This window comes from Osmerus eperlanus, chromosome 25 (genome assembly GCF_963692335.1).
Source record: "Osmerus eperlanus chromosome 25, fOsmEpe2.1, whole genome shotgun sequence".
Lineage (NCBI taxonomy): Eukaryota > Metazoa > Chordata > Actinopteri > Osmeriformes > Osmeridae > Osmerus > Osmerus eperlanus.
The window spans coordinates 8,580,931-8,607,608 of NC_085042.1; the positions used below are offsets into that span (position 1 = coordinate 8,580,931).

At 44.8% G+C, this 26,678-nt stretch overlaps 4 protein-coding genes and 2 long non-coding RNA genes across 7 annotated transcripts; 3 read left to right on the top strand and 3 right to left on the bottom strand.

The window, feature by feature from the left end:
- Positions 1–25: 25 nt before the first annotated feature.
- LOC134012219 (uncharacterized) lies at positions 26–1,409 on the bottom strand. Its single transcript, XR_009928537.1, has 3 exons — positions 990–1,409; positions 441–549; positions 26–296 (listed from the first exon to the last, which is right to left on the bottom strand). It is a non-coding gene; the product is annotated as an uncharacterized LOC134012219 (long non-coding RNA).
- On the top strand, positions 1,079–7,037 carry mat2ab (methionine adenosyltransferase 2Ab). 2 transcript variants are annotated; one of them, XM_062451894.1, is made up of 9 exons: positions 1,079–1,326; positions 2,246–2,323; positions 2,494–2,616; positions 2,730–2,842; positions 3,116–3,259; positions 3,451–3,669; positions 4,014–4,196; positions 4,417–4,550; positions 5,275–7,037. In XM_062451894.1, exons 1-9 carry the CDS (start codon positions 1,236–1,238, stop codon positions 5,375–5,377), a joined length of 1,188 nt encoding a protein of 395 aa, XP_062307878.1. In that variant the 5' UTR covers positions 1,079–1,235; the 3' UTR covers positions 5,378–7,037. The 2 variants fall into 2 exon arrangements, with proteins under 2 accessions (XP_062307878.1, XP_062307879.1); XM_062451895.1 differs by lacking the exon at positions 5,275–7,037 and having other exon boundaries at positions 4,417–4,554.
- Positions 7,038–12,942: 5,905 nt separating this feature from the next.
- On the bottom strand, positions 12,943–15,207 carry c25h2orf68 (chromosome 25 C2orf68 homolog). Its single transcript, XM_062451943.1, has 4 exons — positions 14,966–15,207; positions 14,552–14,667; positions 14,321–14,463; positions 12,943–13,947 (listed from the first exon to the last, which is right to left on the bottom strand). Exons 1-4 carry the CDS (start codon positions 15,073–15,075, stop codon positions 13,825–13,827), a joined length of 492 nt encoding a protein of 163 aa, XP_062307927.1. The 5' UTR covers positions 15,076–15,207; the 3' UTR covers positions 12,943–13,824.
- A 52-nt stretch (positions 15,208–15,259) lies between these two features.
- usp39 (ubiquitin specific peptidase 39) lies at positions 15,260–19,949 on the top strand. Its single transcript, XM_062451866.1, has 13 exons — positions 15,260–15,606; positions 15,930–16,008; positions 16,136–16,230; positions 16,342–16,478; positions 16,683–16,835; positions 17,023–17,248; positions 17,433–17,507; positions 17,628–17,695; positions 17,794–17,982; positions 18,255–18,397; positions 18,500–18,635; positions 18,896–18,982; positions 19,083–19,949. Exons 1-13 carry the CDS (start codon positions 15,549–15,551, stop codon positions 19,134–19,136), a joined length of 1,500 nt encoding a protein of 499 aa, XP_062307850.1. The 5' UTR covers positions 15,260–15,548; the 3' UTR covers positions 19,137–19,949.
- On the bottom strand, positions 19,210–24,615 carry sftpbb (surfactant protein Bb). The gene is made up of 11 exons (XM_062451904.1): positions 24,484–24,615; positions 24,327–24,385; positions 23,977–24,048; positions 23,023–23,148; positions 22,816–22,935; positions 22,445–22,525; positions 22,126–22,309; positions 20,698–20,840; positions 20,498–20,569; positions 20,132–20,242; positions 19,210–20,042 (listed from the first exon to the last, which is right to left on the bottom strand). Exons 1-11 carry the CDS (start codon positions 24,533–24,535, stop codon positions 20,007–20,009), a joined length of 1,056 nt encoding a protein of 351 aa, XP_062307888.1. The 5' UTR covers positions 24,536–24,615; the 3' UTR covers positions 19,210–20,006.
- On the top strand, positions 22,376–23,761 carry LOC134012218 (uncharacterized). The gene is made up of 3 exons (XR_009928536.1): positions 22,376–22,685; positions 22,822–23,207; positions 23,427–23,761. It is a non-coding gene; the product is annotated as an uncharacterized LOC134012218 (long non-coding RNA).
- Positions 24,616–26,678: the final 2,063 nt, after the last annotated feature.

Below are 26,678 nucleotides of genomic sequence, written 5' to 3' on the forward strand. Positions count from 1 at the left end.
CAACATCCTTGGTGACTCAGCAGCTTCCGTTTGTTTATTATTTTCCCTCCAACAAAATACAATGATGGTGTTTGATTTCACTGGCACAGATTTGGCCAAAGATCAGTTTTGTAGATAAAGTAAAAGACGTTTGAGAGAGCTCTGGTTGTCATGTGCTGTAACTCACACTACACAGACACCCAGCCACGTACATCAGCCACGAAGCTTAGATCGCTCATCCATCTGCCCCGTGACACAACACAATATTAGGCTATTGCGAGCTGCTCTGCACTGTTTGTCACTCTTCATAGTGCTTGCTATCTGGGGTTAAAGTAAAACAAATAGTTGGTTATTGTATATTCCTACCACTTCCTCGTGCGTCGTTTTTTCCTGATATTCAGGAAGAAGTAGTGTTTGATATTGCGAGTTTTACGTGACGTCTGGATGGTGGACCTACTAACCTCTTGGGTTCTGCTTTTGAAGTGTCAATCAATGTCCATTTTGAGTGTTGTCATGTATATCGACTGTCCATGGATATCACATATCATTGGAGGGCATCAAACCAGTATCCTGTGACAGGGTTAACGTTAATGAGTATTATAGCCGTTCTCAAATCCACCATCCAATAAAGTGTAATAAAACCCACTAAAACCCCATTTGAACATAAACTGAAGTGTAACAGACCTACAACCAACGTCCACAATTTGATTTACGGCTGCCGGTAACATTGTTATGACAGAAGCATTGCCAAAAGTAACCACCTGATGAACCTGAAATACATTTATGACTAAGTAAAAGCTGTACAATGAAGTCAAAAGCCTAGACTGTGTACGTTATCTCTTACGTAACTCAATACAGATTTTCACCCACCCTACCCTCCGGACAAATCTGATCAACTTAGGCTTTCTGCTTTGTAACTTAATTAAAAGCCTTGACTTGGTCTCGTAATACTTATCAGAGATAGAGAAAGAAAGACATTTTGTTCCAACAAAACACGTTGTTCCAACTACCTGGTCCATGTTTTAGGCCAACCTCCACCCCCACGTTTGATATGGTAGAGTCCACAGTGACGTCTGCGCGACCGAGAATAAATAGTGGAAGGCTGCGCCATCCAGTGCGTGAATGCCTGGAATGAACCACAGCAGGGTAGAAAGAGCGAGAAAGCGGACCCATTAGCTTAAAGCACCGGTTGTAATTGTGTTGATACATTTCATACTTCTAAAGCGTTTGTATTTACGTAAAGAACTATAGAAACGATGAACGGACAAATTAACGGTTTTCATAACTCCCTTATTGAGGAGGACTGCTTCTTGTTCACCTCGGAGTCGGTCGGAGAAGGGCATCCCGGTAAGATATTAGCTAGGTAGCTAACGCCGTAGTACCGGGTTAGCCCGTAAGCCAAACACAAGCCTACCAAGTGCCGATTTTCATTTTAGCCTATTACTTACGTGTTTTATATATTCACCAACAGTGTTCTGAAAATGTTGTTGCATGTGAAAAATATCTAATTATCTTTCGATACCTGACATACTAGTTGCCTGTGTTTAATGGTCCATCAAGCCTCGTGTTTTACTGCTAGCTAGCATCTTGCCGCATGGCCATATGTGGGTGGGCCAAATGGTCTGACATAATTTTTGCAACTGTTAGCAATATTGAGGGCAAAGCTCCCTGCTTAAAATGTAGGCTACTATTGTGACCAAGGAAGCACGCATAGCTGGCTAGTTAGCTTTTTACCTTACCTGCGGACAAGATAGCCCGCCAATACCGATAGACTAACCTAATGCGAATCTGACGAAATACGTAGACTCTATTGATTGTGTGATGCCGCGAGACCCAAGATGTCTAAATATGGTCCGCTAAGCCGGGATGGTTAGATTAGTTCTTGTTCTACACAAACATTGCATGGATGAACATTTTCGAACGGTACACACACGCCTTAATGTTAAGTGTTAAGGCGACTGCCAACTGTTAATTGTAATGTATTTTAACGGTCACCAACCACGTGATCCCAGGCTGCGGTCATGGAAACTCAAAACCGCCGTACAGTAGGTTTGCACACTCAATTTGAGGGGCGCTCGACATCACAATATTAATGGTCCCGATCAATCACATAAAATGCGTAGTTGGGATAACGGAACTGAAACATTCCGACGTGGACGATTTCAGCTACGCAGTGAAAAATTAGTGTGGCCGCCGATGTCGTCAACAAAAGTCAAGGTTCATTAGACAGCGGATCAATAACTGAGAACCCTTTTGCTTTCCACAGATAAGATTTGCGACCAGATCAGTGATGCCGTGCTCGACGCCCACCTTAAGCAGGACCCCGATGCCAAGGTTGCTTGTGGTAAGAGAAAAGTGATGCAACCTCATCCTGCTATGAAGTCAGCGACTCTTTCCTGCATTATTTAGCACCCTATTGAAAGCGTGCATAGCAGGTTATTGTGTTTTGTGGCAACAACACTGCTGCCACAGATAACAAAAAGGCATTCTCACTTTCATTTCTCCCTCTCGCAGAGACTGTTGCCAAGACTGGAATGATCCTGCTGGCAGGAGAGGTGACATCACGAGCCACAGTTGATTACCAGAAGGTCGTACGTGATACCATTCGTCACATCGGATACGATGATTCTTCTAAAGGTGCGTATCTCTCCTAATGCCCTCCCCCTCCCCTCCCAGCTGTCCCTCAAATCCACTCTGCACTCGAAACTACTGACTGTGCCATTTTTTTAAACGGCCCTCCTCGTTCGCAGGCTTCGACTACAAGACCTGCAATGTGCTGGTGGCTCTGGAGCAGCAGTCTCCTGACATCGCCCAGGGCGTTCACATCGACCGCAACGAGGAGGACATCGGGGCGGGGGACCAGGTGTGTGTTTTGGGTCCGTTGCTCTGCCCTGAGAGCAACCGACCAGCAGCAAACACTGTTGGCAGAAGCAGCTTTCTGTGTTTATGTTGCAGTAAGGGGAAGGGGGGGGGGGGGGGGGACAGCTTGGTGGTTAGAGCACTTCGACTGTGGATCACAAAGTTCAAATCCACTCCCCTCCTGTGCTGTAGTTGCGCCTTGGAGAAAAGCAGCAGCCAAAAGAATACTTTGCATTGTTTAAGTTTTTCCTTAGCTGACGTTATGTCTCTCTCCCAGGGCCTGATGTTCGGCTACGCCACGGACGAGACCGAGGAGTGCATGCCCCTCACCATCGTCCTTGCCCACAAGCTGAACGCCAAGATGGCTGAACTGCGCCGCAACGGCACCCTTCCCTGGCTGAGACCCGACTCTAAGACCCAGGTAGACCTCTTCACTGGAGCCAGGGCAGGAATTTGAACCCGTTGGCCTATTTCTGTCAAGGTCATGTTATTTAAATGTTTCTCCTGAAGAAAAAGGGACAGGACGTTCTTTTTCTGTCCCCCTTACTGTCTCCTATTCCCCTCCTCCCTTTAACCCGTAGCCTCTTCTCAAACTGTTTGCCGTCTCCTCAGGTGACGGTCCAGTACAGGCAGGACCGCGGCGCCATGCTGCCTGTACGCGTGCACACCATCGTGGTGTCCGTGCAGCACGACGAGGACATCTGCCTGGACGAGATGCGTGACGCCCTGAAGGAGAAGGTGGTGAAGGCCGTGGTGCCCTGCGTCTACCTGGACGATGACACCATCTACCACCTGCAGCCCAGCGGGCGCTTCGTCATCGGGGGCCCTCAGGTGAGCTTCAGACTCCGCCTCCAGGTCAGGTGAGCGTCAGACACAGCGTCCGTGAATGGCGCTAGCAGGGAAGACATGTTGACTTCGGGAGTTTGTAGTCAGGATTTTTTGCTTTTACCCCCAAAAAGTACAGTAAATTCTTAGAACATTGGAAAACTAAAGATGGGAGAGAAGCTGACTACAGATGTTAAAGTAATTTGAGTAACAAAGTAACAATAAGTTGACCAAGTCAAAATTAAACTTGAATTAAACCTAATGGGAATCCCAAGTTTTTTTATGGACGGAAAAGTAAACCAGTTGTGACGTGCTCTTCCTCCTAAAACGTCCTTGTGTTCTGTTGCCAGGGAGACGCTGGCCTGACGGGTCGTAAGATCATCGTGGACACGTACGGGGGCTGGGGGGCCCACGGCGGAGGGGCCTTCTCAGGGAAGGACTACACCAAGGTGGACCGCTCAGCGGCCTATGCTGCCCGCTGGGTGGCCAAGTCGCTGGTCAAGGCTGAGCTGTGCAAGAGAGTGCTGGTCCAGGTGAGGGGGAGGGATGGGGGGGGAGGAGAGCTGTAAAACGTGCCGACAATATGGATTGCCCCTCCCACTTAAGAAAATTATATTTAGTGGCTACATTCTGAGTAAAAAGGGGACTGTTTAGGGGGATGTAGGTGGTGAGTCAATTTTTTTATAATACCTCCCTCATTTTTAATAAGTCCTTGAGTCCAACCTGATGATTGCTTGTCGTGTCCTGTATCAGGTGGCTTATGCAATCGGAGTGGCCCACCCCCTCTCCATCTCCATCTTCCACTATGGAACCTCCCAGAAGAGCGAGAGGGAGCTGCTGGACATCGTGAAGAAGAACTTTGACCTCCGACCTGGGGTCATTGTCAGGTAATGTAGAACCCTCCTCGGTGCGCGTGGCTCTTGAGCCAATCAACACCCTCCCCTCTATCCCGCCCCCCTCGCTCCTCCCTCTTTCTAATCTTGCCTCCTCTCCCCTAACCCGGTCTGCCTGAGCTGTCAATCCCAGCTAGAGGCGGGCTTTAATGCCCTGCAGTGTAGTGGCTGGACAGTGGCGTGGCCACACCCATTCCTTGTCCACCGCCTGCTGTTGCTTCCTGTGTGGCTTTTGAATGTGCCAGCCAGGGCTCGCTGATTCACGACCCGCTCCCCCTCCCCCCTGCGCCACGGAACAAATGCAGTGCCTAAGGTCACAGTTCAGCTGTCAAATCTGTTAGAGGCTGAAGTCCGTTTTATTACGCCAGAGAGAAAGAGGGGGCGGTGGGAGGGGGTTCCAACTGAAGTTCAATGACTTCTCAGGCTTGTTAAAAGTTCAGTGCCATATTTATAAATGGGATCGATGCGCTTTCCCTCCAAGCTGCAGTCCTCACACCTCAAGGCCGAGTAGGTTGGCAGGGTAAGTCTGGACGCTTCATCCCTTTCCTAGCGGGCCTCCTGAAGTTCTGTCCGATTTATTTTGTTCCCGTTTGTTTGTGGCTCTCGACACTCCCCACTGGCTGATTACCTGAGCGCGTTACGGCTGTGAGTGTTGATGCCTGCCTCTGAGCTCTCCTGGTGTGTGACAGCTGCTAAATGAGTTAATTGTGTATTCCAGGGAGCTGGATCTGAAGAAGCCCATGTACCAGCGGACAGCTGCCTACGGCCACTTTGGCCGAGACTCCTTCCCGTGGGAAGTGCCCAAAAAACTCAAATACTAAAACCTGTGAAGCTCTCCTCTCCCAGGCCTGTTGGTGTATACTACAGAGAAGCCTTCATGACCCATGGGGGAGAGAAGGCCCTATTCTAAATAAAAATTCCCTCGTAGTGGCATCATTGAGGCCTCATCAACCCCCCCCCCTCTCTCCTTCTCCATCTTTAGTCTTTGCTGTCTAGTGCTTTCTTGACTCGTCTTTCACATTCCCCAGGAAAGGGATATAGGAAGAATGGTTGGATGTTACCAGATCATCTCTATGAAACATGGCACACTAAGTGCTGTATTCGTTACACTAATTCCCCTTCACCATCCAATCAGCTGCAGTTCGGCCATACTTACTAGGTCCGCCCTACCATCAGTGTCGACAGACAGAGACCGTATACACAACATCCTTGTTTTTTTTTTACTGGTGCTACTCTAGTAAGGGACCTTGCGGGCATCCGTATAGTAGAAGTCTGCTTGTGTGGGATCAAATGGAGCTTAAGTGTCCCTCACCAGTTTCAGTAATTTATTGGTACTGAGCAACTTCCCCCATTTGTCCTTGTTCCCCTTCCTTGCTTTATTCCCCATATCTTTGTGGAGGATGTAAAAATGGCACGTTTTTTTTAGGGTCAGTGGTTAAGATATGCTAAGCATTGCAGGCTGAGGAACAAGGAAGTCATGTTTTTCAAGTTCTCCCCAGGATGAGCAGTATCTCTCGAGTCCCTGAACAGGCCTTTGCAGTTTTCTGGCGTACTACAGAAAAGTCAGAAGCTGCTATGTCACTGCTAAGGTCTACAGGGGGCGTCTGGGTTTATACTGGACAGTTTGAACAATGGTGTCGATTGGATCGTCTGTTATTAACCTTGAAATTTATATTTATAAAAACTCCTTTTTCCGTCTTGTCTTTTTTACATTTGTAAAACGTGGTTTGATGTTGAGGGAACTCCCCAGTTTGGGTATCGACGGCGGGTGTAGCTACAGAGAAACCTGGCCTGTCGTTATCCCCTGAGGATGACTCGGTCACCGCGATGAGGAGCTCTTAAAAAGTGCACATGGTGACACAGATCATTATTTATTTGTTCTCAAACTCGGCGTGGAGACAGAAGTTGAGCGAATCAGAAGGCAGCTTTCGACTGAAACGGTGAAGGCTTGAGTTTCTGAATCTAGTTTTTTCATTTTGAAAAAAAATAAAACAACATGACCTTTTTCGGCATGTCTCTCGTGGTTCCAAAGGGTCCTACAGAAAAACTTTGGTGTGCCTCCGCAGAGATCCGTCGCCGGCTCACCCGGTAATGTAGTTCACAGCCTCTGGGCCTGGTGCTGTTCCTCATCAGTGTCCCTAACCGTGGCGCGAGGGGGAGGGTGGCAGAGTTTGTCTGGTGTTGTACAGAGAAACCAGACATGTTTACATGCCACCCTCTGCCTGCGTTTTGGGTATAGGTTATTTCTCCCCCATTTGTTTTTACCACTGAGGTCAGCCGGCAGGGCCACAGTGAGTGTAGGAGTGCCTTTTCTATTTCCTCTACTCCCTCCCTCCCCCACAACCACTCTTGCTCTGTCTACGTGCGTCCAATATCTTGAGGATCAGGTAGCTTGTACTGTAAATGCTTCTGTCTTCAAAGGTTTTGATATTTATTCCTCCTGTCAATTACCTGAAATAAAAGGCATCTTTCCATCATGAAGCATGTAGCCTGTGTCGTTTATTTTATGATTTTAAAAGCAGGTCAAATAAAGTTAAACTGAGCTGGTGGTGCTCAAATGAGAACCTGTGGGGTTGTGCTTTAATTATATTCCACTTGAGGTATCCAAGGGCCTTGTAAGTTGAGAACAATGTAGTGCTAGTCAATCCAATCCTTCACAGAACCTTATTTAACAGGCACTTGTCCAAGTGACAAAGGGTATTTTAAATTTAGAGAATTAGTCAGTTTGGGGGGCTTGGTAAGATTTTGAAAAACTGATGGATTTTAGTTAACCCTTCCTGGTTAACCAGAGGTTAAATAACTGAAAGAACAATCCCTCCAGACTTTCACAATCACTGTCCAATCAAGTATGGACTTGCTCTGGAATTTGACATTATTCAATCTGGTTTATATCATATGTTTAGAAGTACAGTACCGACTTTATACAGAAACGGACCCTGTGAACCCCTTGTGAGATTAAGTGCGGCCTAGAAAAGTTTTTTGTGTCTGCTTGAAAAATGCGTTCTCAGACTGCATGAGACTAAGGCCTTAAGACGGTTGTGTAAGCATAAACTACGCAACGGTTTTACCACTGTACTTCCAACGACCTTTTATGCATTGTATAGCGATGCATTCAAATCCTGATTTGTCCAGAGGTTTTTTGCAGCTGAGCCTTCAGTAAATCTGGTTTAGTCCAAATCTACATTGGTAATCTTATGAGCTGAATCCTCTCAGTTTAATTGGGGAGACCAGTCACTACCTCGCATTTGCACAAACCAGCGTCAGTTTTGGACATTTTATATTTGGCCTAGCTCTTGATATTAAGAAGATTTGTTAGAAGATTTAGTACATGTTTTCTTTACCTATAACACTAGTTTGCTTCTTAGCATGGAAACAATCAGGTATTGTTTATTGTTGAAACAGATTTATAGACTTGACTGCATGGTGCACAGACTGTTCATTAAGGCCTGGTGATACTTCTATTGTATTTGCTCTGTTAATCTTACGCCATTGAACAAACAACATTTTGGTGATGGTGTTTCTAGCGTACCTGTTTAGTTAATAATTTCCCAATTTGATGAATGGATTGATCATTTGATTTGGTGGCTGTATGACCAACACTTTAAGGACTGTGAGTAGTGTTTGAGCTGTGGAGTGAAGGGGCAAATATCCGCTCCATGACACATGTCTAACCTTAACCGGAGCCGCTCATAACGTTCATAACGTGGCATAAATACTGAGGCGACATTTGATTCCCGGCAACCCGGGTTCCCTCGGGCTAACTTGGTCAGGTATGTCTGGAGTACAGGAGCAGCACGAGGAAGACCTTTTTTAGTCCAAGGGACGATGACATGCGTCGACCTTGCACATTTCTCTGAATTCACTTGCTGGAGGCAATGTAACCTGCATGCCTTCTGAGTCACACAGCTGCTCGGCAGTTGAAGATAAACAATTTTTCTTGCAACATTTTCAGTATGCGTTTAGGTCGCCTGTAGATAATTTCTCAGTAAAGTTCCTTGGTTACTAGGCCAACCAGATATAAAGTAACACTGTCAGTTAAGATTGATCGAGTAAACAATATAGCGTAGGGAAACGTAAGCTTATAGGTTGTAAGCTAGTTTATATTGTCACCAGCGGCCTTGTGCCCCCGACCGAATCATCGAATCACTGATCACAAGACCAATAACACCAATACTGTACATATAGGCTATATAAAAAGATAACTTTGAGGTCAACAAATCAAATATACTGAGGACATCCCACAGTTCAAGACCTATATTTTGAGTCCTAGAAGTTTACTAGCTACTATTTAGTAATTCATAACTGTGAGAAGCTGGTATTTGTAGAGGGATAAACGGTGTTCATACTGACGCCATTCTGCAGCAGCTGTTCACTCAGGACCACGTCGGCATGGTCAAGCCGCGAGCCGCTAATTATATCTCACACATACCAGTTGGTGTGCTGTGGTGTGCGTTGTGGCTGTACAGTACTGAGCCACAAAGTTCATGTTGCTTGTCTTAGACGTATGACTTTAACATGGGGGAACAGCCGGTGTGTAATTTAACTAATGTCACCAGCAAGCTGATTAAGTTTAGGTTAGGCCTACCGTCTTAAAGGATTTTTCCTCAGTGTAGCCTGCATAGGTTGGTGTTGGTATTGAGAGTGTATTAACGACACGCACTAAAATAGGCCTACATTTGATATCTATACAAGTGTTATACATATTACATTTGTGTTACCTAAATTATGCGTTGTGCCAAGCACACAGACGAAAAGCAAAATACACAGTTACTCATAACACCGGGTGTTCAGTCTACTATGGAGCGAAGTGTTGGCTACACAGCTCCAGATACCAACCGCTCTCACACTGATAGGAAACGGCTACAGCCATGAAACTCTCACTATCCTAGAGAGGAGCGTGGCTGGAGAAAGGAAGACCATGTGAGCATATTAATATAGGAATCGGAGGATGTCTAACCGTAATGTACACCACAGACTGGCCATATTGGGGTCAGTGGACTGCTGGCTTTGGAGACGTCACACTGAGGAATTGGTATAGCTCAGCGTTAAAGCATTTGGCTGCAGATAAAAATGTGCCATGTTTATATTCGTTTTTGTTGGGGGCAACAGCGTCAACGATACAGTTGTCACCTCTCTGCACACAGGTCAAAGTGACGTAGATCGGTCATTTTTGGGCTCTGCCCATTAAAACTTAATATGAAAACAGAAGAGAAACTGTCCTCCAGTCTAACTCCACATTTCAGTGCAACAAAGTTTTCGTGCTTTGCACATGCTTTCAGGAACTCATTTCACACATATATAATGTACTGAGAAGCAAATCATGGAATTTGCTTTCCAGGATCTTTAATGTCTTAACGTTAGGTCTCTCAACGTGAGATGGTCAGTTTTGACGGGATCTTGAGAACATTTCCAAATCTGCGGTGCTACGTCTGAGGTCGTGTGGTTAGAGTTCTCGTTTAGCAGTATAACAGTTCACTAATTTATTTCAGGCCTAAAAACGACTATTGCAAAGAATAAAGACACGAAGATAAATAACCTCTGCCGATCAAACCAAAAGATTGAGAAAAGCACAATCCACATTTAGCTTCCTTTTAATCTTGCAATTATTTATGTAATGTATGTTGCATAACAGGCCCATGCCAAACAGGGGCTAACTGTAACACTGTAACTGTAACACTTGTCGTCGTCGAAGGAATGTTTCTCTCTAACAACTGCAGTCACATGCGGGGGAAGAGGTGTGGGCCTATCAGAAAGAGCAGGGGGAACAGGAACTAAGGGGTGTGGTTCCATCCCACCAATAGCATCAAAGAACCCTCCCCCTCCGAGTTCAGTGTTTGCATAACTGACGTAATGGCTTGATCAAGCATGTATCCCAGCCAGGAAACTAGCACGTCTTCATGCATTACTGAATACAATGAATTTATCTCCTGGCTTGTTCGTAAATATCAGATTGTGTTTCCAGACGTAATTCCCTATATATATATGTATAAATTTTTCTTTTGAGTGTTTTTTTTGTTTGGTGCCCTTCCCACAAGCCAATGTTGGAACTGTAGTCGTGGGAAAGAAATATAATCCGTAACTAAACTATCAAGTGTCCAAACTAAGCTACAACCATAGCGGGCGTGGGTACGGCTGCAACTCAGCGTCACCCAGGAAGACGCAACCCTCCCAGTATATCAGCCTGTAACAACGCCCCCCTCAAAACAAGAAACTAAGCTTCAGTCGCACAAGGCTTGTGCTGCCCCCTAGTGTAGAACAGCAGTATTAGGGAGTGGTAGGGAGTCAGGTGGCTGAGCGGTTAGAGAATCGGGCTAGTAATCAGAAGGTTGCCGGTTCGATTCCTGGATGTGCAAAATGACGTTGTGTCCTTGGGTAAGGCACTTCACCCTGCTTGCCTCGGGGAGAATGTCCCTGTACTTACTTCAAGTCACTCTGGATAAGGGCGTCTACTAAATCTAAGAAACTAAGCTTCAGTCGCACAAAGCTTGTGCTGCCCCCTAGCGTAGAACAGCAGTATTGCCCGGTCTCCTTATTGGGTGTGCTCAAGCCTTCGGCGAGAGCACAACTTTTGTTCTCTCACATATATATTATTGGGTGTGCTCAAGCCTTCGGCGAGAGCACAACCTTTGTTCTCTCACATATATATATATATTTTTTTAATTTATTTTTGCCCCCCTAAAACTCAGTCAATATTTGGCCTACATAGACAACGTAGGTGTCAAAAGTTTCGTCTTGGTAGCGATTGAGTTTCTTCTATTGGAATTTACGTTCCGTTGCATGGTTTAGGCTCAAGTTAAGTTTTTGTGGCGAAAAGTGAAGCTAACGGTGGCTAATTTGCTAGCCACAGTCACTGACGTTACTAACGTCACTACGTCACTAACGTCACGAAAACACGCGTGACTACCTTTGGCAGAACATTCGTTTCGCATCTGTTAACTTGGGGGATAGCTAGGCTAACTATAGCTTTACTGCAAGGCAGCTGCAGAAACGCCACAAGCACAGAGGCCAGGGTGATAACTATTTACTCATTTTACTTTGTGATATGACACACAATTGTGATGTGTAATGTACAGTATAAGCTGATATTATTAAGGAAGTACATCTACTTTCGGAAACAGTAGTCTACTATTTCACTGAAGTATTAGCATCATGACATTAGCCTGTGTTGCCCGGGCAACACATACTACAGTGGTCTATGATGTAGCGTTATCTGTTTTCAATCGTTAAAATAAACATTCCTCACATTCGTTGTAGGATTTATTCTGACATTAGTAAACGATTTGTTGGTGAAATGACCATTACCTGTGGTTTCAAACCAGTGTAGCTCACTGCAACGCTGTAGCCTACGCGAGACACACTACAAAAACATCTACACTACAGTACACAGCTGTTTAGGAAGTCAAACGGCGACAGAACATGTTCGGCACTCCCCTTACTTAAATCAAAAGTCTAACTACTAACCTGAACTTCATTGCCACAGCCTAAACGTTGTCAATCTGTTCATGAAAATAATTAATTTCAGCTTAAACCGTACAACGGAACGTTAAATCCAATTCAACCAACGCAATCGCTACCAAGACGAACACAGCAGTGGTCTAGTACTGTACCGTAGTAGTACAATTTACCGGGGCAGCTTCTCCACACAGGGCTATATCGCATTTTGCGTTGTTACTGACAATGATCGCTACCAGTGAGCTTTTTATGAATGAGCGATTTTCCACTAAATAAATGTCAAGCTTATTTACGTTTTGGGGGGCATATTTTCAGTTAGCAGATGGTACTGTTTGAATCGCGATTCCATCTTCTACTGCCGGGTAACGTCGTAGAATAATCTTCAAAGGGGGTTCTTTATTAATGAATGAATGCAATGAGTAGGCTAAATGCCTGAAAATATCATGAGAAGGGAAAAACTTAAAATGACGTTTAAGTCATAGAGATTAGGTCAATTTTTACACCGGTCTGCCAAATGTATTCGTTTTGATTCAACGATGAGGCTGCCTCTTGCAGGGGAAATGAGAAGACATCTATTTCATTCTACACTTCACTCGTATTTTGAGTTGTAAATGAGCCGCAAAAAAAAAGATGCTTTTAAATCTATGTAATATTTATACATAATAAGTAGGCCCTATGCATTTTTATATAAAATATACAGGAATATCAGTTGTAAAAATGGCATTAAAATCCTTGTACAAGCGACGCAAGCAAGCACACCCTACAATTTCCCCAGAAATTGTACCCTCTCTAGTTCTCAATGTTAAGGCCCTGAAGAAGAAAAAAACACACTTCCATACATTATATATTCAGACGACAATAGAGAGGATCTGTAGCTCAATCAGAATATTATTGTCAGTCGATTTGCATTTAGGCTACTTCACACCTTTTTTTTTCCTCATAATGAATGCCTTTATTATCTGTAACACAGACACCACAAACATAGGACTTTCCAGAAAAATAAAAGTATCAAAAATAAGTCTCTCAAAAAAAAATCTATAATAACTTATAGAGGACGGAGTGAAGTCAATTTGTCTCCAAGACAAAACTGCTGCTGAATTTGCTCATCAGTCAAATCAAACACATGTAACCACAAAGAGAACAAAAAAATCAAACATTTTTTAGAACAAATGTAAATAAATGCAAAAACTTCCTACTCACACACACACGGGTAAGTTTTGTACAAAGTCTATGGAAACAGACTGGAATACTGGACAGAGACTGTCCTGGGGTGACAGTCTCCAGGGTGACAGTCTCCAGAGCCTGTTGGTGTTCTGTCTGTGTGTCAGTCTGTTCTCCAGAGCAGGGAGACCACATGGTCCACACACCCAGGTGGTCACAGGTCAGCTGATCTGTGATCTTTCCCTTTTTAAAACGACCGTTTCCCCATCATGTGATTTGCAACTAATTTTCAGATGCAAGAAGATCAATTTCAAGGTTGAAACCTCAAATTAGTTCAGTTTGCATGGACCTGGTTCAGTTTACCAGCATTCTCTGCAGACGATTGTTATGTTATTGTGATCTACATCGTTAAAATGCTGTGTGTTTACTTCCTGGGAGCAGTTGGCACATGGGGCTCAGCTTTGCTGGTTAACACCACCAACATCCTGAAACATCCTCTGTGCCTTAGGTTCAAGTCCTTCCTCTGGTCCCAGTTATACGGCTGTCATATATGTATCTATAGGACTCCTACGAGGACACTGAAGGGATCCTGGCTTCTTTAACACTCTCCCTCCTGTCTCTGTGACGGCACAAGCAATCCCCTTTGATGCGTTGCTCAGCGCTTGTCCCCTCGTTTGTCCATTTCCTGTCGAACTCGAGCCTGCAGTGCTGCCCTCATGGCTCTGTCCAGGTCGTTCCCCTCTGCAACACGCTCCACCACCCTCTCTGGCTTGTCTCCCTGAGGTAGGTCAACATGGGACACAAGGACATTGATTTGTACGACTTTGGATGTGGTTGAAAAAACAACAACATTACATGTAATAGTAGTGTTACACATGGTTAATAATAACATTGTTTACATGCAATACATTTACATTTGGTCATTTAGCAGACGCTCTTATCCAGAGCGACTTACAGTAAGTACAGGGACATTCCCCCGAGGCAAATAGGGTGAAGTGCCTTGCCCAAGGACACAACGTCATTTTTCACGGCCTGGAATCGAACCGGCAACCTTCTGATTAATAGCCCGATTCCCTAACCGCTCAGCTATCTAACTCCCTGAGTACCTAACATTATAACAGTGTGCCGGTTACACACGCTAACGTGCAGACCTTGTGTACGATGAAGGAGGTGACACTTCCGGAGTCGGACTGGTAGTCGAGCCAGAACAGTTCGGTTCCCTGGGTCTCTGCCTCCGAACTCGACCCACTTTCATTCGACTCATCTGCTCCACCCACACCCGTCTCCGACCCATCTGCAAGCACACAAGCACACTCACTGAGTAAGTCCTAGATCGAGATATTGGACAGTTCAAAATGAATAAAACATTGAATTATTCTTACTGCTTCTTCGTGGATGGTAAACTTGGATGTCTGGTCGACGTGGGCGTCTAGGAGTTGTTGTTTGCTTGCGGTTCTGGCGCTCTTTAGCTTGCTTCACCGCCTTGTCATAATCATCTCTAACGAACAAGACAACACTTGGTCAATATGAAATCCTATCACACCAGTATCACTGATTGATTACGTTATTTGTAATAAAAGTTGTTTGATGAAAACCCATATCAGAACAGAAATAGGGGGCCCCCTTATGCCCGTTCTGCGCATGTCCGGGGTGCCAGCAATGAGGGAAATTATCGATCGTTATAGCAAAGACATACTTATCAAAGACTTCACTAGGTACATCCAGAAAGTATACTGAATGATAAGTCTTCAATGTTTGCTATAACACAAGCTAGCTAGCCTGCGGTTGGCGGTCACCTGGCAATCTGGTTCCTTCGGATGTGGTGTAAGAAACCATGGCTCATGTCCAAACGACCCCCAGGTTTAAATTTCAGATCCTGGGCTTCATCATCCCCTAAAATATCCATCCTAAATAATATAACTTTAAATATTTAGTTATTTGGAACGTGAATTATTGGCTACTCCCTTCAAAGCTGTTCCCCAACCCAACAAACTGCATCGCAACATCAATCAAGCTTTGTGAAAGGGTTTTTCTGTCCAGACATAAATGCACCCTGAGTTGAACATCTGGTAGTTCCGCCAACAGTCATCATCATCTGATCAATTAGTTTTTTATATATTATATATATACAAGTTGGTAGACGTAAATTAGCACGAAATGGGTTGATGATGAAGATTGCTAGATTGAACCTTACGTAGTGGCCTCTAGTAAACGTTGGGGTTGGGTTTGGTTGGCCCAGATATGACCGGGAACTAGTAGGTGCACGGTGTTTAGGGTATTGGCTACACGTTTATGCTATTTGTGAACGTCCTAGTTGGCTAGACTGCTAGCTTGACTCAATTGTTTTCATAACTTATATATCTTTAATAATATTGCACAATGGTTTCTGTAAAGAGAGAACGGGAAGCTGACTTTGAAGACGACGATGACGACGATGGTAGCTAACTAGATACTACACTTTGTTATGCTAGTGAAATGTAGCTTCCAAAGCTAGCTAGGCTAATACGTGCTAGCTACGTTTACCACGGACCGACTAAACTTAGCTAGCTGAACACTGTTTCCAATTGTTTTAGTGGAACTTGCACCAGTAGATATTAACGTTAACATAAGTTAGTGAAATTAATTATTGTAAATGTGGAAATTAGTGGTCGCTTAATAGCTTATTTAAGCATTAAACTCACATGGCTTGTGCAGCAAGCTAGAGCTAATGTATGTGTTCTATTACATAAGTGCTAAATAACGTGGAGATTTGTTTTACAGTGCCATCCAAACTTGGCCGCTCTAATGACTCAGAAGATCGAAGAAGCCGCCACTGTCCATACCTTGACACAATAAACAGGTAGCTAATGTTAGCCTTCATCTCACAGTGGCGTTAACTTGTTAGTTCTGTGCAGCCTTATGTTCATCATGGGAGAACATGTTTCTATTTTCTAACTGATCTATCCATCATAAACTTCTCTCTCCAGGAGCGTGTTGGACTTCGACTTTGAAAAGTTGTGCTCCATCTCTCTCTCACACATCAACGTGTATGCTTGCCTCATCTGTGGTAAATACTTCCAAGGTAGGCTACCTCATGTTGACTACTGCAGTTTAGCAGGTTTTGAGAAGATCAAGTGAATAGCAACCAAATTACGACATGTTTAGACTCATCGCTTGTACGTGTCTCTCTCAGGGAGAGGTTTGAAGTCTCACGCCTACACGCACAGTGTGCAGTTCACGCACCACGTATTCCTCAACCTGCACACACTGAAGTTCTACTGCCTGCCTGATAACTACGAAATCATCGACTCGTCGTTGGAAGACATCACGGTGAGCGTTTGAGTGTTCTAGTCTAGTTTTCTGCTTGTGGTTACAGAAGCATTCAATGCAGTCAAGTGGCTAATTGGTGTTTTATCAGGGAGCAACAGTTTACATAGTTGCATTAGTAAGGAAATAAATAACGATCATTTGAGAGCTGCTGGTGTTACCTGGCAGGTGCCTTTTGATCTGACATGGTTTGCCTTGTGATTTCAGTATGTGCTGAAGCCCACTTTCACCAAACAACACATCTCTGGATTGGACAAGCAGGGCAAGCTGTACAGAGCCTACGACGGCACAACCTACCTGCCTGGCATCGTGGGGCTCAACAACATCAAAGCCAATGACTATGCCAACGTGGTGCTGCAGGTATGTCTGTCGTACACCATGATATCCTTAAAGGGCTCTGAATTGAAGTATGGCAGAAAGCCTAGACTGCAGTATGGCAGAGGTTGAGATCTTAAAATGACGGGAAACATAAATTGTATGACACCCGTCCTAACCACCAGGCTCATTAATAGTACCGCTGTAATACTTGTTCTCTTCAACGCACCAGGCCCTGTCCAACGTGCCGCCGCTGCGTAACTACTTCCTGGAAGAGGAGAACTACCGCGATATCCGCCGGCCGCCCGGTGACATCATGTTCCTGCTGGTGCAGAGGTTTGGGGAGTTGATGCGCAAGCTGTGGAACCCGCGGAACTTCAAGGCCCACGTGTCGCCCCACGAGATGCTGCAGGCTGTGGTGCTCTGCAGCAAGAAGAACTTCCAGATCACCAAGCAAGGTGAGAGCACCAGCTGTCACCTGACAGACGAGGCTGCAGTCGTGTCGAATGTTCCGGAATTTATCCCTGTTCCGGAATGTTCCTGCATGGGCCTGTTCCGGAATTTGCCTGTTCTAGAATGTGCCTTTTCCGGAATGCCCCTCCCTGGCCCTAAATGTTCCCGGTACTTCTCTGTATCCTGCAGGAGATTCGGTGGACTTCCTGTCCTGGTTCCTGAATGCTCTCCATGGAGCTCTGGGAGGGACCAAGAAGAAGCCCTGTGAGTCTCGCTGGGAGATGGACTCATTTGTTTTCCTTCTGACTATGGAACCTGTCTGGAACTAATGAACATCTGTCCTTCCTCCTCCCCTCCTTTGCCTCCATCTCACTGTCATTGAAGCGAGCATCACCAAAGTGTTTCAAGGCTCCATGCGAATCTTCTCCAAGAAGCTTCCCCACCCTGATTTGGTGAGTAAGCCTGCTAATGTGTGATGTGACCACAGCTTACACACACCAACCAGACCACAGTCGGTCAGCACAGATGCTAACTGGTGTCTTGTGTCCAGCCGCCGGAGGAGAAGGAAGCCCTCTTGCTGAAGGAGGAGTACCAGGAGGAGATGTCCGAGTCTACCTTCCTGTACCTGACACTTGACCTGCCCACGGCTCCCCTCTACAAGGATGAGAAGGAGCAGCTGATCATCCCTCAGGTCCCCCTCTTCAACATCCTGGGCAAGTTCAACGGCAACACGGAGAAGGTACAATTAACCTGCAGAAACTCTGTCTTGTTTTTTATTTTTTAGAAGAGACGTTTATTCATCTCACAATGTGACACACACACACGTACCACATACACACACACACACACACCCACGTACCCCACAGACACACATGTACCACACACACCTACACACACGTACAGGGCAGTTGAAGAAACATGGCTCTTCACAGTGCAAAGCATCGTATTTGGAGGGAAGGGTTGACCCACCTTGTGACATGATTATGTTTCTCCCCCCCCCCCTGCTTGTAGGAGTATAAAACCTACAAGGAAAATTTCCTCAAAAAATTCCAGCTGACCAAACTGCCTCCCTACCTCATCTTCTGCATCAAGAGATTCACCAAGAACAACTTCTTTGTGGAGAAGAACCCCACCATCGTCAACTTTCCCATCACGTAAGGGGATTTTGCACGTCTCTCATCGACCGTATCCCCCCCCCCCCTTAAACACTAGTGTGGTTTTGTCTGATCGGCCCTCTGCACCTGCCGTCTCCATAGCAACGTGGACCTTCGTGAGTACCTGACTGAGGAGGCCCAGGTCACAGAGAAGCACACCACTTACGACCTGGTGGCCAACGTGGTGCATGATGGGAAGCCGACCGAGGGAGCCTACAGAATACATGTCCTGCATCACGTAAGCGTCTGAGTTGCATTGACTTATTTATTTTATTTTTTTATGACTGGAAAAACTTCATTTATGTGCCTTATTTTATTCTGACTGTATATTTATATATTTTTCTCTCTTTTTTGTGTTTTTATTGTAATTATGTGGAAGGAGGACATTGCACTATAAGAATTTCATTGTATAGAGTAACTTAGTTAAGTGTACACATGACAATAAATATCTTGACTCTTGAAGATGCACATTTTCTGATTCTCCGTGTTCCTCTGCAGGGAACTGGGAAGTGGTACGAGATGCAGGATCTGCAAGTGACGGACATCCTGCCCCAGATGATCACCTTGTCAGAGGCCTACATTCAGGTGCAGAGCTGATATCCCTTCTGCCGTTCAAGTCTGGTCTGAAGTTCAGTCATTTCTGAATGATTTACTTACTTGTATTATGTGTGTTTCTCGTTTTTAGATCTGGAAACGAAGGGAGAGTGAAGATGACACAAATAACCACACAGGGGCGTGAGGAACGCAGGTAAAGAGCGGGAGGAAGGGGGGGAAGGCAGACACGCTGTAGATTAACTCACAAGAAGACTGTCCCAAGACAACAACATTTTATTTGTGATTCCAAGAAACATGTAAACATGTATTTTTCTTTTTGGATTTGATTGTCACTCTACTTTTTAAATGTAACTTGAAATGGTCAAATAAACATGCTTTAAAAGTATATTCATGTGTAACTAGTTGATGAGCTTTGAGGTTTTGTTATTGGTTTTTGAAAATAAATGTGTATGTCACACCAGTCACCTGTGGGTGGGGAGGGTCGTACAGTGACTTGACTCATCATCATTCGTGACCACTCAACTCACCACGCAACAGGGTCCTGACAGGACTTTTCTCCAGGTGTTTTTCAAGTGCCAATTTGTTTAAAAGTTGACAGCATTCTGCCTGGGATGCTGGAGTCCAAACACCCTCTAGTGGCTTGAAGTGGACATTGTGATGTCGGAAATACTGATTTTTCAATGGTGTATCAAGCAATGATCAGGTCCAAGTGACTCATGTTGCATAGTTGCATAGCTTTGTAAGAAATAAACATTTTGGTGAAAAGATATGGACCGTGAAATGTCTTAAATCTTTCAAGAGAACAGCATTAAAAGTTAGAAGGATATAGTATATAATACTGGTTAATGTTGATTGCATAGCATGTGCTTAAAAAATCAGTTAAAATACATCAGTGAAAATAAAAAGCCAGCAACACAAACATCAGTGCATAATTGATTACAGTTTCTACTGCAAAAGGAAGAGCATAAGACAATAGCGCATTTAATTTCATAAAAAGTCAACCGCAACATAAAAAAATCGAACAGCTTCGACATGTCACGGTTTGGTTTTCCATTCACTTCCAGATGAATGTCTGGCAGAATGTTACACTCTGGTTGGGTTGAGAAGAAAAACAAAATTAATTACGAAAAGTTTTTTCGTGAAGTTGATCGTTATTAACTCCTGTAGAGTTGTACTCACGCCACACTGCTCAGCTGTCTTCATGTCTCTGCAGCGATACCTGGGACCCCAGGAACAGGCCTCTTCTCCCAAGGGCCTCTCCGGCCCCACAGACTCACACAGATCCATCCTCTACAACACAGGAACAGCAAGTGGTCTGAATATGGTTAGACTACATGGCCATGCCAGGTGAACCAGCAGTATTTTTCACTGTGAGCATTGTGGCAAATCACAACAGGTTGTGATGTGTGTTTCTCGTTTTTAGATCTGGAAACGAAGGGAGAGTGAAGATGACACAAATAACCACACAGGGGCGTGAGGAACGCAGGTAAATCACAACAGGTTGTGATTTGCAGGTGGGTGTAGGTTTGGCACACGTCAGATTACCTGACACTCGTTCTTCTGGCTTCCCAGAACCTTCTGCAGTTTGGACCAGTGCAGCCGAGTGAAAAGCTCACACTGTACAGAGCACCGACAAAGGAACAACGACACATCAATCTTCAAAGTCATTGTGTCAGGGGCGTTGTCATTGCACGGTGGACAAGGCACCAGGAATGAAGAAAGGTATGCGTGTTGCGGGGGCAGACCTTGGGGATGGCTCCAGGGTGCTGCAGACAGACGGACCGCAGGAAGGAGGAGGTGTGGCTTGCCGAGGCGTTGACGCCCAGGCGCAGCCGTCCCAGCGCAGCCAGAGTGCGGCAGGACTCGCAGTCAGAGGGCATCGGCATCTCTGGAACAGGAAGTGAGGTGTGTATCAGGGTCAGAAGTTTGAATCGGGGGTTAGATGGCTGAGCGGTTAGGGAATCGGGCTATTAATCAGAAGGTTGTCAGTTCGATTCCCATCTGTGCCAAAATGACATTCTGTACTTGGGCAAGGCACTTCACCCTACTTGCCTCGGGGGAATGTCCCTGTACTTACTGTAAGTCGCTATGTATAAGACCGTCTGCTAAATGACTAAATGCAATTGCATTTGCGATGTGACAAAACGAGATTTTGTAACCGCAAAGGCTGCGATTTTACTTTGATCACGTGACAGGCGAGTGTAAAACAGTTTGCAGACAAAGGACCAACTTTGCACGCTACTCTTTACCTTGACCTGTACGATGGCCTCAGGCTTGACAGAACCTGACACTACAGACACTTTAGTGTCAAAGAGGCACAGTATGTCAGTTGTGTGGGAATATTTTGCCTTTAAAAAAGATGCTCCACAGTGTCAAGTAATTTGCAAAACCTGCCTGGCTAACGTTGCTACTGTACCTCACGGGGCAACACCACCAACCCAGAGCCATATAGCTCTGCACCAACCTAATTCGGCCCTTAAATAAACACCACAAAGCCTTGTACGATCAGGGCTGCCAACTTTTCCATAAACCTTGCAGTGAGATTTGGTGGAGCCAACCAAAATGTTGCTGCAAAGCTGCTAAATGACTCACGGCCATGTGTCTCACGGCCAATGCGTGAGAGTTGGCAGCCCTGTACGATGCATAGCTAAAATGCCGAACACCGTGTGTCAAATGATGTTTCAAAGCCTAACTCCATATTCACGTACGAAATTACTCAAGCAGTAAAAGCGTTCATCACCCAAGATATGATGCCCCTCAGTAAGTTTGTTTAAAGTTGATCCTTAGTCTGCAAACTGCTTTACTGTTACTCGTGCAATCGAACGATCACATATTTGTGACGCTACTCCTTAATAAAGTACAACGCACATGTTATTAGCCTACGTTTAGCTTTGATTTACCAAAATATTTTTAAAGCGGTACAGGCGGCATGTTCTCTGTTTTCTGAACTTTGTGTGTTATGTTGCTGACTGGAGATCAGTAGTATATATATATATATTTATTAATAATACATCATATAATAATCGCATATTAAATCGCAATATAAGTCAAATGAATCGCAATTATCTTATTTTCCTAAATCGTTCAGGCCTAATCGATGGCCACGGAAACTTTCACATCCCCTACTTGCCCCCTCTGCATCCCCTACTTGCCCCCTCTACTCCTCTAATCACCTGGGACAGGGGCCTCCTTGATCAGGCACAGGTGCAGCAGGACGCAGATGGAGTGTGGGGCGGCGGACGACAACAGGAAGTCTACCAGTTTCTTGCCGTACTTGTCGACAAAGCTATCGCACTGGTCTTTGAAGCTAGCGGGTAGGAGATTACACACCTCCCCCATCAACTGGACTACGGTATCCTGCAAGTGCCAAAACAGCCAAGCGAGAAGGGGGGAAGAGGGGCGAAGAGGGGAGGGGTGGGGGGGGCAAGTCTTAGTAGAAAACAGTGTCTGAGATGGTGTTCAGTAAATGTTATCTGTGTAAGATGGAGTCACCTCAGTCTTCTCTTTTGGTAGCATGTTCTCCAGCTTCTTAATGAGCAGGACACAGAAGGTGCACTGGGGGCCGATCTGCACCTAATGTCAAATCAAAACTTTATTTGTACAGCCCTTTTCACAAGCCGTGTCGCCAAGGGCTTCACAGAAGCCCACAGCCTTGACAACCAGCCTGAAACGTTGCCAGAAAACTGTCGAGAGGATAAAAGTTTTGACACTTCGGGGAGTAGCAAGTCTTTCTGTGAGTTAACAAACAGCCCGCTGCTTATGTTGTGTGCTTGTGTCGTGTGCTTATGTCTTGTGCTTATGTCGTCTGATTATGTTGTCTGCTTATGTCGTCTGCTTATGTCGTGTGGTGGTCGGCCTCCTACCTGCAGGCTGGCGCTAGCCTCTGGCACGAGACTGGACTCCTTGCCCGGAAGCATCACTGACCCTCCTGTCATCGGTTGAAGAGCACACAGCCCCAGGCCCATACAAGCATCACCCGACACCTACAGCCGCATAAAGGGACAGGGTGGATTAGACGCAGAACAGAGACAATCTGCCGCAGCTTGTGGACAACAACCTCTGACTCTCACCATTTGGGTTGTCAGGTACTTGTAGACTTTAGGAAGCTGCTCTTGCAGCAGGGATTCACAATTCGCTATTTTCTGACTCCCTGGTAGACGTATGCAGAAGATGTCCAAAGTTCCGTAGAGGTACTCCTACAGGAACAGGTACACAGAAAGCTCAAAGTTATGTAGATATAGTCCTACAAGAACAGGTACATAGACAGCTCTATGGGTCAGATGGCTGAGCGGTTAGGGAGTCAGGCTAGTAATCTGAAGGTTACTGGTTCGATTCCCGGCTGTGCGAAACGACATTGTGTCCTTGGGCAAGGCACTTCACCCTACTTGACTCAGGGAGAATGTCCCTGTACTTACTGTAAATCGCTCTGGATTAGAGCGTCTGCTAAATGACTAAATGTAAATGTAGCTCGAAGTTAAACAGACAGCTCAAAGTTGCGTAGATGTAGTCCTACAGGAACAGTGACAGATGGCTAAAGGCTGGTGGATGAAGATGTAAGGTGCAATGACAAAAATAGGAAGAAGATTTGTCACCCATTTTCACTTCTCTTTCTGAGGACATACAAGACTGTGACTGTTTAAGTTTGAATCTATTTATCTCGAGATAATCTATTATCAAGGGAATTTAAAAGAAGTGCCATTTACATTTAGCAGACGCTCTTATCCAGAGCGACTTACAGTAAGTACAGGGACATTTCCACGAGGCAAGTAGGGTGAAGTGTCTTTCCCAAGGACACAACGTCAGTTGGCATGACCGGGAATCGAACTGGCAACCTTCGGATTACTAGCCCGATTCCCTCACCGCTCAGCCAACTGACTCCCCCATTTAGTACACAATCTCACATCACCGCCATCACAATGGGCTCCCACAGCTACAACAGCCAGTAGATGCAATAGCCCCTAAGGTATAGAATATAAGTGAAGTTGTTTGAAGTGGCCCGTAGTTGAATGCGAGGGAAAGCTTACCTGAATGTCTTCATGCGTGAGCATGTCTTTAAACAGCTCTACGATCTGGATGCAGTCCGTACAGATGTTTGACTAGAAAATAAAGTTATGAAGATTTTTTTTTTCTTCAAGCCATGCACAGGGATACAATTATTATATACCAGTAGCCAACAGCCATAAATATCCAGTGATATCATAGACACATTTGATGAAATAAAAAAATAAGAAGCAGAAGTGAAACGACGTAGGTGCTTTTTTTAGAAAAGTGAAAGAGAAGATATTTCTTGGTATACAGTAGGCTACATGCATGCTATTAAAAACGTCAATGTGAACAAAATAACCGTAAGAAACAAAACTAACATAAAACTCACCGTAGACGCCTGTGTAGTGTCCCTCCTTGTGACTGGTCCATTAACAACGTGAGTTTCACCTAAGCCAAAAAACAAGATCAAACAACCATTAGCGAGCCTTAACGTTGTCAATATTAACTTGGCCTTGCCTTGGCCTTACGTGGGCAAACGAACTTACCATGGCAAAGGGTAATAAAGAGAACCAGGATACACGTCAAACCAGCCATCATAAAATCGTAAACGCAGTGGTCTTGCCTTCCTTACGGCATACACGCAGTGCCCTTGATATTACAGTCTAGGGCTGTCTCAGTGCGCCCGGAAGCGCAGATTAAATAATAGCCAATCAGAACGGAGAGAGAGAATCAAAAGCCAGAAAAGCAAGGACGTGTGTTGAGACAGCTTTACACTGAAATCATGTTTCCTTCTCATCATAGGAACATGAAGAGCCTTTTAAAAGAGAATCGTTAGGAAGATAAATTAAATATGAACTGGCTTTGGGAAATCTTTTTAAATTAAAATAAGTTATTACAAAACGCATTCATCTTTGGCTGTGTATTTTCCTAACTTTTTTTATGTGTGTGGATTTGTGGCAGATTAGAGCAGGCGCCAAAAGAGACGCACATCTTTTTTTTTTGCTGGAACATTGTGACGCTTTTACATCACAAATGAAATGTCACAAACTTCACTCTAAAAAATGCTGGGTTATTTTTTCTACCCAAACGCTGGGTTGAGCCTATTGGGTCATTTTGTTGGGTTATTTCCATGGTGCTGGATAGTTTTTGTGCAGCCCAGCCGCTGGGTTAGTGGTCATTTTCGGCGACAGTTGAAACAATGCAGATTGTCCTCCTTCTCTCTTTTACCCTTACGTCACCTGGTACCTTACCCAGCGCCTGACTCACTTTAACCCAGCTGCTGGTTTATCTGCAGCATAAACTTAACTTTGTCAACGGTCTTCTCAACGGCTCTTAAGTTTTGTACAGTCAGCAGGGTCCACGCACAACGGCAGGGACATATTTTGCTCATTTACTAAAGGGTTATATCTGTTGTAGCCTACCTACCAAGACTAGGGACAGCAAAAATACTAGTCCGGTGGTGTAGCCAAATTTCTTGCAGCAACTGAATGGTGAGATTCTCCGAGTCCTAGCTTAGGTGTTAGCCGTTACCTCAGTTTGCAACCGGCTAACTTAGTCTACATTTACTAGTCTAGCCAACGAGGCAAATTTTAACTATACAGAAAAACCCCACCGAAATAAACGTACTGTACTGCAAACAATTTGTTTTAAGGAGTTTTTATTTGCACCTAGCTAGCTGCTTTTTGACTGTTTACCGTACTGTAGCTCTAAGTACTGTACTAGTTAGTCTAGCTAACGACTAGCTAACGGCTGTTCGTTCGTGAAGGCGCCAAAAGTGGATGATGATACAAATGGAAAAGGTAGTCTACAGTACTTACCTAACCTTAAACAGTTTCTAACAACGTTATGTTTTCTCCGTGTTTATGATTCCATTTAAATAGTTGTATGTGCTTACTTCTTTTTGCTATACAGCTTGTTCAGGTAATGCTAGCTAGGCATTGAGGCGTTGAATGATCAACCCAACATTCTGGGTTAAATGGTCAACCCATCTTGCTGGGTTAGTTTAACCCAACGTGTATTCTGTCCACCAGCATTTTTTAGAGTGTTGTCAGGTGATCCCTGACACTTAGGAACACCTGTGCGTGCCAACACAAAGTGTAGTTTCCGCGAAACATTCCTCTCTTTGTTTCTTAATAATTGATCTGTCCGTCGTAATGCTAACACTAGGCAGACTGGAACTTTTTTGCTTTCACTTCCTCGTGCATATCTTGTCTGCCCTTTAACGCTATCTGAAATCTAACAGTGCGTTCACACTGCAGCGTTTTTTAACGCTCTGCATCGCTTGCCTTCCCACAGTACACCACGCTCGGGGGCGTGTTAGACAAGTTAATACAGAGTTGTAGTTCTCTAAGGTCACTGTTGTAGTCATGGCCAAGCGTGCAGATTTGGGTTAATGTACTCACAATATCGATCAAAATACCACTTTTACACAACATTTATGTAAGTGCAAGATTTTACTAGTGCAAGATTACAGTAGAATACATGTTACGCCACCGGTCACTCAACCAGTCGTTTGTAGGCTGGGCTAGCGAGCTAGCAGTGGCACAGAACAGTCACGTAATGTGACGACTACATTTAAAAGTAGGCTATAAAAACACACTAGGAACAATGACGACATCGGCAACCATGCACCATGCATTATTAGTTTAATGTAATCTTTAAATTCAGGCTCGTCACATTAGTAACTTTGTTCTGAACAGAACTGGGTGTGCAGACACATACGAAAAGTTTCTCCTCCATC